We start from the raw sequence: 18,968 nt of genomic DNA on the forward strand, positions 1-18,968 counted from the left end.
TGGGCCTCCATTCTAGGAGTAATCTTCAACCAAGTCATTAATTGCAAAAGAATTCCAACTTCATGGCAAAAGTCAATCATTGTCCCAATCTACAAGAAAGGGGAAAGATTGAACCCACAAAATTATAGACCCATTGCGCTTCTTGATGCGCCAGGAAACATTTTTGCTCGTCTTGTGTTGAGAGATTTTAACAAATGGACCAAAGAAGCAGAACTTAATGATCCATACCAGACAGGCTTTATTGTAGGCGTAGGAACATCAGTGAACTTTCGGGTTCTTGACACTATTAAACAACACGAATTACAAGTCAATCAACCACTCTATATGGCCTTTATTGATTTCGAGACCGCTTTCGACTCGGTGTCAAGATCCTTATTGTGCGAAAAATTAAAGGAAAATGCGTGCCCAAAGCACTTACTACATTGGATAATGCAATTTCACACAGGAACATCTATACAAGTGCGCTTGACGATGGACGGTGCATTATCGAAATCGATTAAGACATTCAAGGGCCTGAAGCAGGGGTGTCTATTAGCATCAACCCTTTTTAATTTCTTCATTGCTGATGTTATAAAGAAATTCAGTAGAGTTCTCTCAGATGCGCCTCGTCTTGGTAAACATCCAATACCATGGATGTTCTATGCTGACAACTTAGTTCTATTGGCAAAGACGATAAAGGGACTGCAAAATGTACTTGATCAATTGGGGGAATATGTACAAGTAAATGAATTGGTTATTAATGTCTCAAAAACTAAAATCCTGAAGAATGTACCCAACAAAAAAGCAGGAGCATCTCGTTTATCATTGTTCTTGGGTGGAAAGATCCTGGAGAATGTCTCCCAATATAAATATCTGGGAATGAACGTAAACACCTCCAGACTAGACACACCATACCTCAAGGAATTGAGAGTTAGGACAACAGAAAGCTATTTGCTAAAATTTCCTGGTGAAGAAGCAAGAAATGAATTCTTAAGATTCAGAATGAATTGGCGGCATACAAAAAACAATCTAGCCAAGTGGAAGGTCATTAGCAAAACAGAGAGCGTCTGCAAAAAAAAATCAGAAAATGCAGAAACCTCATATCACTTAGTAGCAGAATGCCCTACACTGTTGACCATGAAAATAGAATGCTTTAAGAAGCATTTCGAAACATATACTCCTCTTACAGTTGAACATTTCTGGTATCGAATCTATAATACCCAGATAACAAATATAAGAATAGCTGTTGTAAATTTCTTGAAAGCTCTAAAAGTAAAGGAAAACTTGATAGTGGCGTGATAATGTAAATGAAACATATCTCAGGCAAGTTTGTTAACAATAACCCAACTATGATTGTAGATCTCTAGAAAAGTATAAAGTATATACACATAAAGTAGACCAATCACATGCAGTTCTTTTTATTCTTGATCATGATCGCAATGCGTTTTAGAAGATTGTTATAAAAAATTCTGGATTTTCATATTTTAAAAATTGTTCAATTTTGTTTACAAAGTAGTATTTTATTTCTGCTACATGTATCAAATTTTTACTATGTATGAACTGTGATTTGGTTCATTTTTTGTTTAAAAAAATTTGTATTGAAAAGTTGATTTTTTCAACTATATCAATAAAAAAGAAAGGGGAACACAATGGCAAATCCTAAACTGGCTGGTTGAGGCAACCGGCTTCCAAATGACTCGTATTTGGAGTTGTCCTTTCCAGTGAACAAGTCTATGTCTGGTTTCCCACAAGCTTGGAAGATTAAATCTACCCGATCTGTTTAAGCGCCCATTGCCTGCTGAGGGAGTCATATGAGCTGTTGATGCTGGGCAGGTGAAAAAGAGACAGAATGATTCTGTGGGCTAAGGCCCACTTCAACAGCATTTGCACTTCGCTGGATAGGAGTTGCAATCTGGTACCTCTCCATTTCCTGATGTAGAACAGGGGTAGTGCTTTCTGAATATTCACTCTGTCTTTCCACACTGTCTTTCCTTGAAGCTGAGGCAGAAGAAGTGCCCAAAACAATGCTCCGAGTAAAAGTATATTGATATTTAGCGCCTTTTTTTCTCCGGACCAGTCTCCTGGCATGAAGCTGCCCAGTGTAGGCTCCCCAGCCGTCCATGGAAGCGTCCGTTGTCACTGTAGCTTTACGATGGGCAACTGTGAAAGGTGCACTGTTCCTGAGGTGGACAGTGTTTTGCCACCAAAGAAGTGCTTTGCTGAAAGCATTGGGGGGGCCAATTCTCTTGTCCTAATGCCCAGAGACTTTGTTCTAACAAGTGTACAGAAACAACTGCACAGGACGCATATAAAGTTGGTCATTTTGGATCAACATGCAGGACGATAGCATGCTCAAGAGGGATTTGATTACTCAGGCCGGGGGTTCTCTGAAGCAGTGTTTGAACATTGGTGGAGATAGTATGTTCCCTGTTGTTCGACTGGGTTGCTGTTGAGGTAGTAGTCTTTAAGGCCATTCCTATGAACACAATACGTCTCGATGGAGTTGTAGATGACTTGTTATTCAGCTAAAAGCCCAATGATGTCAAGAGGTTCTCAATGGCTGCCCTTTGTTGGAGGCCTTGGCTAAGGGTGGAAGCCTGAACTAACCAGTCAGATAGCACAGCGAGTTGATTGCTCAGCTCCGATATCTGTGCGCAGCCTGCTGTGGCAGGTTCGAATCTCAGCAAGGACAACTCAGCCTTTCATCCTTCCGAGGTTGATAATTAATTTATCACTTTGTGGGATTATAATGTAATTCATTATTTCAGTGCTCCGAGACCCAAGGGTGTGTTGCGCTATAATGTTAGATATTTACCAGCTGCCTAGATATGGGTAAACGTGGATTCCTGCTCTCCCGAGGTGTGGATCTGTCAGGATTTTTGAAAGCGAGTTTCATATTTATTAGCATTAGGCAGAGACATTGTAATGGGAGGTATGGGTCCCGGACTTCCATCATGAAGCGTGGCTTACACCTTGCTGCCTGATGCAAAGGAGTCGGTGCATATCTCGTTCAGTGAGCTGTTCTGGCTCCAAGCCTGCTGGCTAGCGGTCGTTGACAACCAAGCTCCCATCTGATCGAAAAATACAGTAATGTTTTGGAGTATTTACTGAAGTACAGGCAGTTTGTGCTTCAACTCTAGCACAACTTGGGTAGTGTTTTCACACATCTTTGGTTATTTCATGTGATCAATGAATTCCCCAAAGTTGAAATGCATACTGATAATTTTGAGCGCCACAATGGTTCAGACGATAGCTTAGGGTTTTAAGCTTTTGTTGCAGAGATCTGCATTCATATGACAGCTCACAGTTACAAATCAGTCAAGAGAAACTTAACTTGTCTTCCTTTGAACTTGATAAATTTAAATATATGGTAACAACACCCACTATATGCCACTAAAACAACATACCTGTATCAGAAAGAACCAGTTATAAAAACGAAATGGCATCAGTATGGTGAAGGTCTAGACGATTCCATACAAATGGGGTTTGCAAAGCCAGGTCTGCCACCCCCAATGAAGAGCATAATGGGGTTTTTTTGGAAGAGGTTGATAGTTAGGCAAATGGAGACAGTGGAATAAAGGCCTTGATACCCCAGTTTTTCCAATGGACCATTGGACAGATAATTCTATCTGAATATATAATATTATGCTGTCACCTGTGAAAAGGTTTTCTTGCTCTCAAACTGGCGGCTTTGCCCAATGCCTATCCTGTCTATTTATGTAGGTCTTTGGAGTGGAATGAACCCTGGACAGAAGCGAGCCAATTGTCACAGGCCTCTAGCACGCTCATTTTCTGGTCAGCTTATTTGACACAAACATTTTAATTTCAAATGTTCTTCTTGACATCATGAATAACAATCTGCAAGTCTGTATCGAACAATAACTACAGCTGCTGAACACATCACAAAGTTTCTTTTGGTGGGTGTATTTAAATATATTTTTTTTAAAGTGTATAAGCACCATATAAGATTTTGTAAACTTACATCAGTCAGTATTCTGATACTTGCATTTATGAATTGAGGAAATAAATATAGAAGTTTCAAACGTCCCCATACTTGCCAGCAAGGTCGAGTACCATGCAAATGATACTCACCAATCATAAATTCTCCTTGCCAATGTGGTTGTGCTAAAAGATTTTTCAAGCACTGTATAGGTTTAGCATATGATATTTGCACTTCCCGAGTCACATCTACAGACATGGTATCGTTTTAGATCAACAAAGTCAAACATTCACACATATATCTTACTATACGAGAACTAGAAAATCAATGCGTTCTAGTTCCAAAACTGAAGAATCGGCTGAAATCCTGGTTTGACCATTATGTAGTAAGGTTTTACTTTGAAGAGAAGCACTTGGGCACTTTATTGTGTATATAGATGTACATGTAGCCCACGTGGGCAGGATCTATTGACCTCATGTGAAGTTACTTTATCATACACTCGATTTTCTGGGAATTGCTCAATAAATAAAAGCGCCCACTTGACCAAAGCGAACTATTAAGCACAATGTAAAGTATGAATAAGGGAGTTGATAAAGTGATTAGTCCATTAATGTAGACAAGAATAAGTAACCAGGTCAAAGATGGCCGCTGTTATTTTAACTGTTTGGACATGAAACAAATTAGTCACAGCCTAAGGAAGTCCCTGCTTAGGGGTGGAACGCGTGGCGCACAAGATTGCAAGCAATTTGTAAGTCCATGCTGGTTAATATGCTTACCACGAAATGTTTTTAAACTTTACAGCTGTTTTGCACACATTATTTGGATTGAGTGCTCTGTTATATATGGTTTTGCTGTGTAGGCTGTGAAAGTATTCTGTGCAGCGTGAACGGGCAGAACACTGTTGATAATATACACACATACTTACACTGTACACTGTACTTACACTGTACCCCGTATCAGTCACACAAACCATAGTGTCACTTGGTAACCGTGGGTACATATGATTCTCTGTTAATTCGCAATTAAAATGATTTTCATTACAAGAGCTCTCTTTGACGTAGCAAAAGAGTTAGTTCTTCCTGTATGGTATAAATGGGCGCGCTTTTGGCCAACTAGCTTTAATGATAGATGCATCGGTACACTCTAATTGAGGATTTTACTCACTAAAATAAGGATTGAGAACAATATACTTACATTAAATCAAATTGGTTTGAGGAAAGGTCGCACCACAGACTGGAGGATTATGCTTTCCCATAACTTTACTTCTCGAGCAGCAATGAAATAAACAATAATACAATCAATAACAAAGATGAAGACTCAAAGTTCCACTTGTTCCGATTCTTTGGTAATCTAGGTATTAGTGGCTCCTGAAAAACACATGTCAAAAAACATCCAATCCAAAGTCACTTATCCACATACAGGAACTCCCAGGAACTCCCATGAAATCCCCTCTTTGCTGCTCGAGCAGCCAGTTAAGTGTTTCACTACCTTATCTATTCATTTATATTTGCTACTTGTTGTGACTAATGGTGTTAGCACGCGCATGCTGAGAGAAAGAACGAAGCGCAGCACAAGCAGCAGAGAGCGTAGCGGAACATTCCACTTAGGAATCTTTAGGTTTTACAGTCGGCCGGCGCCTCCGGCGACTGCAGTTACTGTCACAGTTGACAGGTGGCACAACAGTCACGGATGTGATCGGAGTGCGACGGATACTTAGTTCCGGCGCTCCATTCCACATCTGTGACTGTTAGAGAGCGAGTTAACCAACAGACACCATAGTTAAAACAGCGGTTTCACTGAGGAAGCATTTCTGCCTCTCTCTCCAATAGTCACACATCATGCAGAAGGACGAGTGGGTCCAATTACCTCACACAGTGCCCCTGCTGGCCAAAGGAGCGTCTCACAACTAATTTTATGACGAGCTCAGTCCCATGTAAAACCCGATAGCTGAAATATCAGCAACTGGACTCACCCACTACACACTAATGTATGGGTACTGGCCCCAATACCAAAGATGAGTAGCACAAGTGACGATAGCAGGGCTCAGGCGAGCCAGAAGAGGAATTACCCCAACATGGGGCAAACAATACAGAAAGCTATGGGTGCAAAGGGTCCTGGGTCACAGCAGATGAGTGATGGAGAACTGGTTAAAGTTCTCCCAAGGAATGGAAGAAATAAGGGGTATTGAACACGGGAGAGGTAAAGGGGGAAGAAAAGAAGCCTGCAAACAGACCCCACCCACCGGGCACACCACTGAAGAGGAAAAGTGGCAAAAATGATAAAGTGAGATCCAGGGCAAAAAGTAGCAGGTGGCATGACGATTCATCCAGTAGCTCAGGCGAAGAGGATGACCATTGGCAAGAGTCCTCTGAGGAGGAAGTAGTATCAATGTCATCTTCAGATGAGGAGCACAAGAAAGCTCAGAAGAAAAGAAAAGCTGATTAGGAAGATGTTGAAGGGGGCAATGAGTTTGACTCGGAGGCTCTAGTCCACCCCCAATACTCAGAGTGGGAGCCACCTAAGAAGGTGGCAGCGACCTATCTTATGAAACGCCTTAGGGCGCAGATGGCGAAGGAAGTCAGGAGTAAACTAAGGGCGGAATGCCCAAGACATTTCCGCCGAGGTGGAATAGCTGACACACTTGAGATCGACGAAATGATCGTCACCTTCATGAGGAAATATGTGAAGGATGTGACTGCAGTGCCCCAGATAAGATTTTGAAGTGGGAGTATTTTACTCCCCGTTTTTAAACTTTGAGAGTAAATGTGATTTTAAGAGAGTAAAAATGACTTTTCTCCTTTGCAAGAGAGTAAAATGTATGTGGTATACATGCATTTCGTCGCCTGATTTTACATTGTGGGACTTTTCATCGCCGACCCTTTCATCGCCAATTTTTTTTTTATTTTTTATTTTTTTTTAGGGGGGGTGTTTGTGCGGGTTGGGGTATGTTTTTTTAAGTATGGGGGCTTAGGGAGGCGCATCAGCAAATAATTTTGCTGATGAAAGGGTGGCGATGAAAAGTCCCACGATGTAAAATCAGGCGGCGAAATCACGTAGAACCAATGTATGTGACATCCAGCGGCGCATGCACAAACTGTATGGAAATTCTTACTGTACGGCAGCTTTCTGCATTGTGACAGAATACTCCTTTTATTATTTCTCTAAGGTCTGGCCATTTGATCTCTCCGGTATATATTTAAATGTTGAAATCGCAAAAACCTAGCCGGCTTCAGAGAAATACATTCCGTTTCAGAGGTGGCTTGCAATTACATCCATGTAGATAAAAATCAAAAGTAGCCTTCTGGTTTGTGTCAAGTAATCTGACCTTTGCACTGCCCTCTGCTCTAAACCTGTGTGTAAATGTACACAGGAAAATAATAAAGCTGTTGTATTTGCAAGATTTTCATGCGTAAAAAGGCCTAGTACGCTCCTTATCTGGAGGCCTGGATGTGAGGAAGGGTCTCGACAGGTCCTGCTGTTCCTGCCAAGACAAGATTTTGGACATTGTAGGCTCTCACAAAAATTCTCCAGGTGGCTGAAGAGGCCCGGGAGAAAAAAGAAGCAGTGGATCCAGTGATTCTAAACGGATGGGGACAGAGGTCATTTGCATGCTGGGAAATGTCAAATATGCAATTACTACCAAAAGAAGGAGGTCGCTGTTAGTGAACATAGAACCCCAAGCTTAGCGATCTGGCTGCTTCAGAACCTACAACAACCGCAAAAGGGAAATTGTTCGAAGACACCTTTATAAAAAGGAACTGACCAGGTTTGCCAACTCGTACGCAGCCCTCGACAAAGCGCAGGACTTGCTGAAGAGGGTATTTGGCAGACACATTTTCAGGAGGGCTGGTAGAGGCAGGGGACGCTCTTCCAGCTGATACCACTACAACAGGTCCTTTGGCAAGAGAACACAATGGAGAGATAAAGAAGATCGGAACGCAAACCACTTCTTCCCCTCCCGAGGAAGAGGAAGGGGCAGAGGATGGCAACAAGGAGACCGCCAACAGAATAACTCAGTGAAAGAGTGAGCAAAATGAGGCACATTATAAGCACATAGCCCCCACTGTAGGAGGGAGATAGACAAATCATGTAGGTGCCTTGCTGTCTATATCCAAAGATGCTTGGTATTTGGACACAGTATGAGGTTTTCACATAGATTTTCACGCAACACCAATTCGGGTGTATCGGCCCAATTCCCCCTTACCCCCTTTGACCCCCGCCCCCCCCGAGTGGTATGCAATCAAGCATAGAAGACCAACAACTTCTAGAGCTGTAACGCGATTATTGTGCAAGTATCAGAGGCTTCAGAAGCAATGTATTCCTAGTCAAGGGTAAATACAAGTTGAGAGCTATTATCAACCTGAGAGCCCTAAACAAATTTGTGGTGTACAGGCACTTCAAAATGGAGGGGATCCATCTCAGCAGGGACATTATTATAGGGAGATTCGATGACCAGGATAGACCCTCAGGATGCTTATTTGACTTTAACTGTGGCAGAGGAACATCGGAAATTCCTGAGGTTCCACTGGGAGAGAAACATGGGATTCCTGTTGCCGTCCTTTCGGCTTGGCATCAGCACCACAGTGTTTCACCAAACTGATGAAACTCGTGGTGACCTATCTGAGGGAACAGGGTATTCGTCTCATAGTATACCTGGACGACTTATGCTTAATGTGCCAGGCCAAAGATATACTCTAGTGCAGGTGAACATTGCTCTGGATTTACTCCAGAGTCTGGGGTTTTTGATCAACTGGGATAAATCCGGTATTCACCCAGAACAATCCATGGAATTCCTGATAGATTTAACGCGGGGGTCTCTCAGTTTGCTGATGAACATGGCAACGACATCAAGAAACAGATCAGACAGACGCTGTTGAAGAGAGAATTATCGTTACAAGATATTGCCAGACTGGTGGGGCAGCTAGCCTCCTCAATCCAGGCTATATTCCCGGTGCCATTACACTACAGGGCACTCCAGAGACTGAAGATCCAGCATCTCAGGTGGGGCGCGTCATACGAACAGGTCTCGGTTTCCCGAGAGGTGAGAGAGGAATTGGTATGGTGGCTCCAACACATGGATACATGGATCGGGAGAGCTATATTTGGCTCATCCCTGGACCCAATTATAGAATCTGACGCCAGCAGATGGGGCTGGGGAGCTTGTTGCGGGAACCTGTCGACAGGGGGCAAGTGGTAGGATCGGGAAACTCCCATGCACATCAATTGCCTAGAACTACTGGCAGGGCCCTTTGCAGTACGATGCTGGACTCAAGAGAGGGCACAATGTTGCGTACTACTCAAAATGGACAATGTGTCAGGTATATAAACAGATTGAGTGGCACAAATGTTGGCAGAAATAGCAAAAGAGTTCAGGCGCCTCAGTCTTCAGTGACGCGGAATACCTGCCGGGAAGACTGAACAAGGTAGCCGATTGGAACTCCAGATTCCTCAAGGATGCCAGCGACTGGAAGCTGGACGAGGAGGTGTTGAACAACCACCTACCTCAGTTCTTCAGTTGGAGGTCAGACCCAAAGGTAGAAGTAACGGATGCCTTCCTTCAATCGCGGGGTTAGGACACATGTTCCACCTTTCCCACATTCTAGATGATCGCAAGAACATTAGCTCAGGTGAGGAGGCAGAAAGCCTCTCTGATTTTGATCACGCCGGATTGGAAAGGACAGGCCTGGTTTCCAGGTGTGCTGGAGCTAACACGCAGCAACCTGGTAGCGCTACCCAGACACAAAACTATTGTGCGAAACCCCAGGAGGGGGCGGCCATCAACTGGTGCTGTCAGGCAGGCTCAATCTGATCGTCTGGGTGAATTCAGGAGATCTTGCGTTAGGCCAGGATTATCAAGCGAGGCTGAGCTCATCATCAACAAATCTTGGGCACCAGGGACATAGAGCATAAAGGTCTGCATGGACGAAATGGTGTAGTTGGTGCATGGAAAAGGGACGTTCACCTCGATGTAGTTCACTTTGTAAATTATCTGGCACAGATGACAGCGCAAACGGAAAGCATATAGGACCATTAAAACAGCCCGCTCGGCGATATCGGCAGGCTATCCAAAGCTTGAAGGGGTGCCGAACGGGGAGCATCCTCTGGTATGTAGACTATTAAAAAGGGATAAGAATGACTAGACCTCCCAAAGAGAAATACACTCAGCTGTGAGATGTACAGTACTGAAAATGTTTCTAACATGGCCAGAGAATACACATCTATCTAGGAAAGCATTATCTGCTTATCTCACGATGCTCTTGGGCCTGCTATCGTGCAAAGTAGTATCCAATGTCAGGGCTCTCGAAGTGAATAGGAAATAGTTATCACTGAATGGGGTAACGCCCCTCATATCGAGGAGGATGAAAACACTGCTTAGATCAATTGCCTATGAGGAATTCTCGAATCAGCCAAAGTTATGCCCGATTAGATGCTTAGCATGAGTAGATCATGCGTGATGCGAGACCTAAAGGAGTTTCATAACTACTGATAGCCTTGTGCAAGTCATGTGGTGCAGTTTCACCAGAGACGCTAGCCAGATGGCTAATATGGGTGATGAGCCAGGCTGGTATCAATGTGCATTGTTATGATGATCAATCAGTGAGGGGCGCTATAGCCAGTAAGGCCTTCAATGTAGGGCCAGATTGGAAGATATCATGAGTTCCACAGACGGGTCAAATGAATCTACTTTCAAGACCTTCATTTCAAACCAACTGAGAAGTTGGTGGTAAGTAATCTTTGAACAAGCATAATCCGAGCCTCCGATCTTGACATAGAATTCAGATTTTCAACACATTAGTTCCAGAAAGTCATAATTCTATTAAAGACACAGAGGCGAAGGATTATCCCACCCTTGCAATCGTGTTGATCTATGTATGTCATTGAGGTATTATGTTTATTGATATCGTAAAGACATGTTGTAACACTATGGGCATCATTAGCAGTTTGCCGGTTCAGAAACAAGGGTGCCGGTAAGAACATTGGTACCCTTGTTTCCGGACCAGCAAACTACGTGTCTGCCTGCCGTGGCCGCTGGGCCAGACAGGTCTGAACCTGCCGGGCGCAGCGGCGATGGTATGCAGACCCTTCACGGAAGCGTTAACAACGGTGCTGGCGCTTCCGAGTCCCCACTCCCATAGAAGGTTACTGCCGGACTCATAATGAGGCCCTATGACACAATTCCCACCATCTTGATTTGGTGCATTGAAATATGTATTTTGTCATACTAGGTACTATCGTGGAGAACAAGCCAGCTGCATACTTGCCAACCTTACGGATTTGGACAGTAGGCTTGTGCTCTTTAAGCAGTCCAACCGCTAAGCAGTCCAACCACCTACAGATTTGGGTGACATATTCTACTGCTTTTTACAGGGGCAGGTAATTTATGTGACTCTAAAGGAGGCTGCTTGAGACCGGCCCAAGACCGAGCATACAAGCAGGCCTCCAGATAAGGTGTGTACTAGGACTTTTTAGCATGAACATCTTGTAAATACGACAGCTCTATTACGCACACGTTTAAAGCAGAGGGCAGTGCAAAGGTCAGGTTACTTGACAGAAACCAAAACGCTTCTTTTGATTTGCCTCTGAAACAGAATGTATTTCTCTGAAGCCTTTCAAAAAAGAAATTGCACATTGCGATAAAAGGAACTATTTCTTTTCATTCAGCTTCGGCTGTGTTGTGTGTAGTTGCTCATGGATCAAACAGAAGCACTGTGCATATTTATTTTCCTAGCATTATAGGATTATATAATTAATAAGATGGAAAACTGTTGCAATTGAGAATTCATCTTTTGTAACAAATTATGCTTTCCAGTGAAAGAAAACCAGTAATGCACAATTGTATTTATCACAGGCCGATCAATTTTACACCTATAATTTAATGTACACCCTAATTCTAAAAACATTGTGTAAATTGATGACTATGCATGGTCTAGTTTAGAGCCATTCAACCTTGCAGTCAATGGGGTACATTACTTTAAAAGGTCAGTGACAGCAGAGTCTTAGCTAATGATTGATTGTCATTACACCAATCACAGATGTTATAGCCTCTCAAATATTCAAGACTACAATTAAAACATCCAAAACCTGACTCTCCAGGAAGTGCAAGCACTGTTCAAAAACAAACAGATTAAAGTTACATTTGTAATTGAAATATGAACTCAGCAAAACCTGTCCCCGTGTTAATCCAGATAGGCATTTAACTTTATCTTGCACTTTATAGATGGTTTGTCCAACATCTAGGCACTGTGATTATTATACCTTATTCGATACTCAGTTAACCAACCTCTGAAGGATGTTAGCCAATAGGATAGCTCAGCCGGTTAAGCGCTTGTTGCTCCGATCTGTAGGTTGCAGGTTTGAATCTCGGCAAGGCCAACTCAGCCTTTCATCCTTTCGAGATCAATAAAGGATTCCCAACTTCAATTTGGTGATAATTGTGATAAATATGTTAAATGTACAGCGCTTAGCCAAAAGCGTTATATAATTAACCATTTCACGATGAGATTAGGTATAGCATTTAGTATGGTGTGCTTGCCTCTCTGCACTGTTGTACCATAACATTGGCATACCATTAGGTCCAAGAAATGAGGACTTTCATTAAACATCAAAAGACAATTCTGCTATTGAACCTCAAAACACACAATGGTATTTCATGTTTGCTTTACTATTTAATTGACTAGGTTTTTGTGCTTCAACATTTAAATATATACAGGAGCGATCAAATGGCCAGACCTTAGAACAGTAATGAAAGGTGTATTCTGTCACAATGCAGAAAGCTGCCACATGGTATTGATTTCCATTGTTTTTGCACACATCGACTGGATGTCACATACATTTTACTCTCTTGCAAAGTAGAAAAGTCATTTTTACTCTCTTGAAATCACACTTACTCTCAAAATTTAAAAATACGGAGTAAAATTCTCCCACCTCAAAATCTTATCTGGAGCACTGCATGCAAGACTAGTTATTCGGTCTGTGCGGTGGGTGGCCAATTACTTTGAGTGATGGGCTAAGACCAATCCACTGACCTGACAGCTACATGACTGTCCTGCACTCTGTCCGGGATAGGCCTTAGGTGAACCACCAGTAAAGGCAAGTGGCAGAGTGTAGCACCATCAGACAGCATCTGCATATCACACTGAGGAGGGTACCAGTCGCCATGATGTACAGTTATTCATCTTGCACTGCAGGAATAAATATTTACTGCCCGGGCTGCTGCTACAAGCAGTGGCAACCGTGGTCTACCAGCTCTGTGTGATTACCTTCTGTGAAGTTAGGTAATTGAATTTGGTGTTAACTTAGCATTCAGAATTATACATTTTAACATCTTTCCATGTTGTGCTGTTTGATGGGTTGTGTATATTTAGAATGCTCCTGTGGTGCCAACAATGTATGTTTTGTATTTTCCTGTGATGTAATTGTTATGTAAAGTATTCTTTTTGAAACTTGAAAAATCCTACATCCTTTTGGCCACAGAATAAAAGGTCGGAGAATCTTCTGGGAATTTCACATCTACCAGTTGGGGTGCATTTTGGGATCAGCAAAAGAAATGAGTGGGGGTTAATGGGAGTTCCTGTGTTCATGTGGCGACGTGACTGTGGATTGGACATTTTTCTGACACACGTTTTTCAGGAGCCAATAACACCTGAACTACCAAACACTCGAAACAAGTGGGACTTGTATTCATCTTTGTTATTGATTGTATTATTGTTTATTTCATTGCAGCTCGAGAAGTTACGTTATGGGAAAGCATAATCCTTTCCATCCGTGTCTTTAATAGAATTATGACTTTCTAGAACGAATGTGTTGAAAATCATAATTAATAATTGAACAGTATAGAAAGTTTAACAATCTACCCGTTTATGCGCCTTTTATTGACTTTTCTGCAGCATTGGACACAATAACTCAGAACTTATTGTGTAATAAAGTCACGAAGCAGGCATCATATTGAGCCTTCTCAAAATGATTTCGCAGTGCATACGAATCCAATACGGTCCAGTTACGACTTAATGCTAAAGGGGATTTGGGCAAAAGCATTAACACATTCAATAGGATACAGAAATATTGTATACACATTTTTTATTATTTGAAAGTGAAATATGGACCTTGGGCCCACAAAAGCAATTTAGCAATGGCATTTAAACTAAAGGTGAGGAAGTCGATGCAGGCTCGTGCCTCCCTGCATCATGCAAAGAACTAAAAAGGTGCCCCTCGATGCAAAACAGGGTCAGGGTCATGTGTTTTTCAAATCGTGACACAATCCTAGTCAACGTTGGTTTTGCCTAGTATAAGTAAGGAAGATTCGATTAACAAACAGTGTGCGGGTTAAATTATTGTGTGGCGCCTACGCCAGTCATTTCCAGCACTTTGACCCCAGTACACTGACCCAAGTACATCAACTTCCTGCACCGTCAGGTGGCGGCAGCGAGCTATGCTGCATATCTGTTAATGTGCACGTGTAGAAGGACACGGAGCTACTGTTGCTTCCAGTGGCCAGGTGTCTGAGTGACAACAACGCGAGACAGTGAACAATTGCCAAGAGGCTCCTAAAACTCGGTCGCCCCAATTAGGGAGCTACTTCTTATCGTCCCGCCCCTAGAAACTCGCGACGGGTGAGACACGTTGACAGTAGGTCTAGGTTTGTCCCTTTAGTCACACCCAGTTCCGCGGCGGGCTGTCAGTGGTTACCTGAGCTCGAGTCGCCGCGTCACGCGCTGCTCCTGCCACCGCCGCCCCTCTCACTAGGCTGCGGAAGGTCATCATGGCGCGGGGGGTTGGTGAACGCGGCAGTCAACCCGCTCAGCCTGCCACAAGAAAACTTAAACGTTGCAGAGATTCGCCCCCTCCCCTTCGCTTTGCGTCCGCTGCTGCCCCACAGCGCGCGCCCCCTTCTGTCGTCGCGCAGAGCGTACGGAAGCCGAGAGAGAACAGCACAGCACACGCTGCCACAGCAGAAATGGCAGCTAGAAATAGAAATGCTCTGATCGCTTCTCTTGAAGTATTTATATTCCCCGAGCTAGTGCATACCTGCCAACATTCTGCGACCAAAAAGATGTAGGAATTTTCAAGTTTCAAAAATAATAATTCCCATACCAATGACATCACAGGAAAATACAAAACATACATTGTTGGCACCATTGAAGCATTCTAAAATACACAACCCATCAAACAGCACAACACGGAAAGATGTTGAAATGTTAAAAATGTATAATTCTGAATGGTAACCTAACACCAAATTCAATTACCTAACTTCACAGAAAGAATTCACACAGAGCTGATAGGCAACGTTTGCCACTGCTCTGTAGCAGCAGCCCAGGCTGAGGCAGTACATATTTATTGCAAGTTGAACACTGAATGGCATGGCGAGTGATACCCCGTCAGTCTCATAGGCAGATGCTGTGTGATGGCACTTTCCTTCACTGGTGGTTCACCTAAGGGTTGTCCTGGCAAGAGTCAAGTAGCTTTCAGATCAGGAGATTGGTCTGAGCCCAATTAAAGTAATCACCTACCAGTCCACTGTACACACAGACAAATTAATGTGTTGCTTGTCCTGGAGCCTGCCTTAGAGTCACATACATTATTTGCCACTGTAAAAAGCAGTAGGATCTGTCACTGAAATCTGTAGGCAGTAGGACTGCTTAAAAAGCAGTAGCCTACTGCCTAATTCTGGAGGGTTGGCAAGTATGGTAGTGTTTGATAAGACTGAAATGTTCGTTTTCCATCGATATTGTCGATAAACTACTTTTCAAGTTAAGAGATTGGCCTTGATAACGCCTCTCAACTTGCAGGATAGCTTCTGGTTAAAATTCTCATGTCTTAGGTAATTGGCATTTTAAGTGACGTGTTACTTTGCTAGCGGGTCATCATAGAAGTCTTTTTGGCCATATATTTCTGGGGAGGACGTGAATACCAACATCCTTTTGAAAAAGATTTGAGGTAGTCGTGCAAAGGAAAGGGGGATGTCCTGTCGGTGCAGTTTTATGCATTTTTAGTTTTGGCTATTATGTGGCTGAGCTTTACAAAGGGTTTAGCAGAACGCTTTAAAAGTAGTAGCCATTGAAAGCGGACTGCAGTGCGCGCAGTTCCATATAGTGCAATTCCACCCCACCCGTCCCATCCACTTTTGGGATACATTAGTGGCAGATAGCATTTTAACACACACAGCACATCAAAACTGTGGGACCATAATATATGCAGGATCCTCGTCTGTTAGAGCTGTATCCAGGCCCTGTGAGCCAAAATATGTGCAAACATCCCAATTTGCATACATGTTGACACCAACATAAGTGACGTCAGAGAAAGGGCACTGCAAAAAGCAGCATCAGTATTTGACACTTCGAGGCACCATGGGAAATGGCTTTAAAATAAGTTAATGATTACATTAAGTTGCAAATAACTTTGGGGTGTGAAAAACATGAATGACACTATTACTAGATATGAAGCAATTCTATAGTCATTAAATAGTGAGTGGGGACTTCTTTTAATAAAGACATAATAACAATAATATAGCATAAGCTATTAACTGAATCAGTGAGATTGAATGATTTGTGCAGGATCAGGCGCTCTGGTTAGGGGTAAAAACAGGTTGCGGGCAATTTAAGAAGTTAACTACATGTCTTTCCAGGTTGAGGTGATATCAATATTTATGAAAGCTTTGTTTAAAGAAATGCCTTGAAAATAATGGCCACAATATAATAAACAAGTATCTCATAATAATTTAAACGTACACTATGTAAATTGTTACAGAAACAGCTTGAGCAAAATATGTATGGCTTTATGTATGTATTTTCCCCGTCCTGCACGGCACCATGGAAAGTAATGCGAGACAAAAAAATCTTACTTGGCTTTTAAAACCAGTCTTATTTCACACAGCATGCTGCATTGTGCACTCTTCCTGCTTCTCATCACTGCCATTTACATTTCTTAAAGGCCAAAGTCCCTGCTAATAGTCCTCCTTCCTCCTTTTCATCAGTGCCTAATTGCTCCCATTGTAATGCAATGTGTTAAGGTGCTGCACGGACCCAGTGAGCGCCTGTCTGCTGCCTGAGCTCCAGCGATTACAGGGAAGTGTGAACCCAGAACTGAAAAGGCATGTATGGGCCGGGCTGCAGCAAATGCAGGATTTTTGACGTCCTGCATAGAGTATCTGCAGAACGCGGGACAAACCCCATTAATACGGGTAAGTCCCGTGAAATACGGGACAGTTGGCCACCCTAGATAGGGTGGTCAACTTTTCAAAATGGCTTCGCAGGACACTTTACGCGTGGAGGCTCAAAAATGGTTTGTAGCGCGCAAGATTTTATACAGCGCTATTTGTTCGCACCAACATTTGGATACTTTTATTTACATATGACTGTTGTGATGTTTAAATGTCCTGTTGTCTCTGGGTGCAGAGCAGTCGACCATTGATTGATGAGTGCACACCTACAGGCCGATTCATGGAATAATTAGCGCGGCGCAAGTGGGCAAAAACGTGCGAATCGCAGTGGAATAGCGAAAATCGCAGTGCAAGTGCGAAAATCGCACGAAAAGCAGCGCACGTCGATTCATGGAAGGCCGTGCGCGAGAAAACCAGCGGATGTGCGATAAAAAAGTGCGCGGCGCACGTTGGCGCACAGGCCATCTAACAGCGTGCGCCAGGTCACAGCGAAAATCGCACAGGCCACAGCGAAATTCGCACATAGCGCGGCGCACGCAACAAAAGTAGGTGGAACACGGGCGTAACACTCGGAATGGGGAACAACTTGCCAAAACGTGGGCGTCACGGGGGAAGTACAGGGCACAAGTGCGCGGAACGCCCACACGCTCGCCTACAACACTTATTCATGGAATAGAATAGGGGAAAAAAGCGCACGCTCAAACCAGCGCACAGGCACAAACACGACCGCCACAAGAAAGCAGGCGGTAGCGTCTCTGCGGCTGTAAGAAATGTGCGCCAAAAGGTGCGCCAACAAATAGCACCTATATACTGCCATGATGAATGTCCCATACTGTGGCCCTCCAGGAAAAATGACGTGCAAAGGGGTACCCACAAACACGGACACCCGCTGACAAAAAATACGTGTGCGTGTATACCGGGGTGCGCGGGAAGTCTAACACGCGATTTCAGCAGGGTACGTGCATCACAGGGGTTCGCGTGAAGTTATTCACGCGATCGGGCCTGGGGGAGCGGGCTACGTGTATTTCAGGGGTTCGCGTGAAGTTTCTCACGCGATCGGGCCTGGGGGAGCGTGCTACGTGTATTTCAGGGGTTCGAGTGAAGTTTCACACGCGATCGGGTCTGGGGGAGCGGGCTACGTGTATTACAGGGGTTCGCGTGAAGTTCCTCACGCGATCGGGCCTGGGGGAGCGTGCTACGTGTATTTCAGGGGTTCGCGTGAAGTTTCACACGCGATAGGGCCTGGGGGAGCGGGCTACGTGTATTACAGGGGTTCGCGTGAAGTTCCTCACGCGATCGGGCCTGGGGTAGCGGGCTACGTGTATTACAGGGGTTCGCGTGAAGTTCCTCAGGCGATCGGGCCTGGGGGAGCGGGCTACGTGTATTCCAGGGGTGCGCGGGAAGTTCCACACGCGAATAGCCTGGGCGCGTGTATTTAAGGGGTGCGTGGGAAGTTCCACACGCGAATAGCCTGGGCGCGTGTATTTCAGGGGTGCGCGGGAAGTTCCACACGCGAATAGCCTGGGCGCGTGTATTTCAGGGGTGCGCGGGGAGTTCCACACGCGAATAGCCTGGGCGCGTGTATTTCAGGGGTGCGCGGGAAGTTCCACACGCGAATAGCCTGGACGCGTGTATTTCAGGGGTGCGCGGGGAGTTCCACACGCGAATAGCCTGGGCGCGTGTATTTCAGGGGTGCGCGGGAAGTTCCACACGCGAATAGCCTGGGCGCGTGTATTTCAGGGGTGCGCGGGAAGTTCCACACGCGAATAGCCTGGGCGCGTGTATTTCAGGGGTGCGCGGGAAGTTTTACACGCGAATAGCCTGGGCGCGTGTATTTCAGGGGTGCGCGGGAAGTTCCACACACGAATAGCCTGGGCGCGTGTATTTCAGGGG

General features: G+C 44.2%; 1 protein-coding gene across 1 annotated transcript in view; it reads right to left on the reverse strand.

The window, feature by feature from the left end:
* LOC138516032 (protein NipSnap homolog 3A-like) overlaps window positions 1-14,797 on the reverse strand; it is a 239,634-nt gene extending 224,837 nt beyond the window's left edge. The window contains exon 1 of the mRNA XM_069630841.1: window positions 14,606-14,797. Within this exon, the coding sequence (XP_069486942.1) occupies window positions 14,606-14,680 (75 nt within the window). The 5' untranslated portion in view covers window positions 14,681-14,797. The remainder of the gene's footprint in view (window positions 1-14,605) is intronic.
* Between the last annotated feature and the right edge of the window lie 4,171 nt (window positions 14,798-18,968).

Source organism: Ambystoma mexicanum, chromosome 6q (assembly GCF_040938575.1).
Source record: "Ambystoma mexicanum isolate Mex_15411 chromosome 6q, UKY_AmexF1_1, whole genome shotgun sequence".
NCBI lineage: Eukaryota > Metazoa > Chordata > Amphibia > Caudata > Ambystomatidae > Ambystoma > Ambystoma mexicanum.